Source organism: Trypanosoma cruzi, genomic scaffold (assembly GCF_000209065.1).
Source record: "Trypanosoma cruzi strain CL Brener 1047053516433 genomic scaffold, whole genome shotgun sequence".
NCBI classification, from domain to species: Eukaryota; Euglenozoa; class Kinetoplastea; order Trypanosomatida; family Trypanosomatidae; genus Trypanosoma; species Trypanosoma cruzi.
This window is the reverse complement of record NW_001849328.1, coordinates 20,304-22,803: the sequence shown is the minus strand read 5'-3', so window position 1 is coordinate 22,803 and position 2,500 is coordinate 20,304. Positions and strand designations below refer to the sequence as shown.

The following is a 2,500-nucleotide window of genomic DNA, read 5'->3' as shown; positions in this document are numbered from 1 at the left end:
AAAAAATGCGGCGCGAGGCCCTCCCAAACCCTAGTGGGGCACCAAAGCGTTGGGCAGATCCCAAAACAACATCGGCTCCCATTTCTCCCGGAGGTTTGAGAAGACCAGAAGCCATCAAATCTGTCCCACAACAACTGACGACACCATGTTGTTTTGCCTTCTCAAACAGTGTCGTAAAATCATGAAGCATCCCCATGGCATCTGGAGTTTGTACCAAAATTCCACAAAGTGAGGAATCGCTCCAATCAATCAAATTTGGATCACCAACAACGACCTTTATTTTAAGGGGCTCAGCCTTTGTTTTTACCATCTCTACGCAAGATGGCAAGACATCCCTCGATACAAAAAAGGTCATACGCTCCTTTCGACCATGATGAAAGGCAAGGTACATTGCCTCAGCACATGCAGTAGCTTGATCCAGAAGAGGTGCATTTGCCACATTCACAGCTGTCAAGTCTATAATCATGGACTGAATATTCAACAGGGACTCTAGACGGCCTTGAGATATTTCAGCCTGGAAAGGAATGTATGGGGTGCACCATGAAGGATTCTCGATAACGTTACGAAGTATTACAGGTGGTGTGCCCTGGCCCATAGTATCCTTGCCCAATCATGCTCTTTAATACCTTATTGCGTGAACCCGGTGAATGGAGAAGCGAAAGGGCATCCTGCTCGCTCATCGCCGGAACCCCTTTTAAAGGACTTCGCAAAATATTCTCTGGGATCACAGCAGTCATGAGGTCCGACAGACTTTCCTTGCCAATTATTCGAAGCATAGAAATTGGTTCTGCCGCTGATGGTGCAATATGGCGATTGACGTAACTGTTTGTAGCAGTCCGTCGTACAAACGCCAGTGGCAACGTGGAGAAATGATGAAGGCAACGATACATTATTGTGTTAGATATGTGCTCGTCACCCTCCTTCTCTCTCTCGCACACGCGTTAGTTTTCTTTTACTTTGGATAAAAATTGGGATTCACAGTTAAAAATCCACAAGAACAAATACAAAATATAATTAAAAAATAAAAATAAATTTAAACAATAATCAAAATAATAATAATAACCCAGTAAAATAACAACAACAACCGAAAAGGATTGTCAAGGAAAATAAGCACGCATTTATATGAGCAATTCCAATTTTCATCCCCGCACACCACACGTAGCCCCAGCGTCCCTTTATCCATGGACCTTCACGTCGGGTATTCACTAAAGTAGGCGTGACGAAGGGCGCCAGCCGCAGTCAAACGCTTCTGAGGATCCAGGCAAAGTAATCTTCGCAACAAATCCAATGCACATTCAGAGGCATCCGGGAAAAATTCACGGAGAGGAAGAGGACGCTTCGGCTCAAAGTGCACCTTTCCCCAATCGGGAAGCAGCACCGCCGATGGCCACGATGTGGGCGTCGGTGTCCCTAATACATCAAATATTCGTGACGACTGCCAAATATCTCCATCGCCTGCAAAAAAAGCACCACCGTACCCCCGTAGAAGTTCCGCAAATACGCACCCTGATGACCACACATCAATTTCGGGTCCGTAGTGTCGCTGGCCCAGAAGTAACTCGGGAGCACGGTACCACCTCGAAACGACTTCGTGAGTCATGGATGCTTCCGTATCCCATGCACGACTTAGTCCAAGGTCGCCGAGGCGTAGTTCCCCCTCCGCAGTCAAGAAACAATTTGAAGGTTTCACATCTCGATGAAGAACACCCTCGCTGTGTACGTACGCTAACGCCAAAAGAAGCATCTTAAATAAAGACTTTGCCTCTAACGCGGGCAGAGGATTGCTGGCAGTTCTCCCCGAGAGGACTGTTGCCAAGTCAGTCTTGCAACGCTCCATCACTAACGCCAAGGAGCAGCCACACGGAACCACCTCATATGTCCGAATAAAAAAAGGATGCACCAATCGCAATGCAACGAGTGGTTCCCTCGCTGTGGGGTGCGGAATACCCTCATCGAGACGTGGAGTTGTGACGAATTTGATTGCGGCTGGCGCTCCAGATTCCTTAACAACTGCAGCACGAACGACGCCAAAGCGGCCCTCACCAATTGGGGATCCAACAATAAAACGATCCATTGCCAAGCGACCACCTCTCTCTTCTTTCTCTTCTCCACCCCTCCCTTCCATTCTACGGCATCGTGAAAATATAAATGGAACACAAAAAATTGACTCCGGTGATGCCAAAATCCCTCCGCACCCAAAGACCATCCTCAATGCCCCTCCCTAATGAGCACATGCATGGAAACTGAAAGAACTCCAATTTATCTCAAAAGAATCCATTTTTTGTTGTGGTGGCAGTTATTGTTTTCTCCACGTCAAAATCTAATTATTTCAAAAACTTTCTCGTATTTAAGACTTCTGACTCTCTATTCACAACAGTGGCAGTCGCACCAGAGTACATCTTTGCTCGAGCGAACAAACTCACTCTTTCATTCCTGGGTTTCTCATGGCGCACTTCCACCCTCACAGGGGGAGGGAGGAGAAGAGAAGAAGACTGCTGCT

At 47.0% G+C, this 2,500-nt stretch overlaps 2 protein-coding genes and 1 pseudogene across 2 annotated transcripts, besides 2 other annotated features; all 3 read right to left on the bottom strand.

Annotated features, from left to right (window-relative positions):
* Tc00.1047053509723.20 lies at positions 1–890 on the bottom strand (annotated as a pseudogene; the record flags this gene model as incomplete).
* Positions 1–2,500: a sequence feature (areas not merged during assembly with more than two copies in the genome that could not be assigned to a particular haplotype).
* Positions 1,000–1,062: a sequence feature (T-rich).
* On the bottom strand, positions 1,190–2,206 carry Tc00.1047053509723.10 (protein kinase, putative; the record flags this gene model as incomplete). The annotated part of the gene is made up of 1 exon (XM_797633.1): positions 1,190–2,206. The coding sequence occupies one exon, from the start codon at positions 2,204–2,206 to the stop codon at positions 1,190–1,192; it is 1,017 nt and encodes a 338-aa protein (XP_802726.1).
* Positions 2,325–2,500, bottom strand: Tc00.1047053509723.5 (hypothetical protein, conserved; the record flags this gene model as incomplete). The annotated part of the gene is made up of 1 exon (XM_797634.1): positions 2,325–2,500. A coding segment is annotated over one exon (176 nt), but the record flags the coding sequence as incomplete, so codon positions are not given.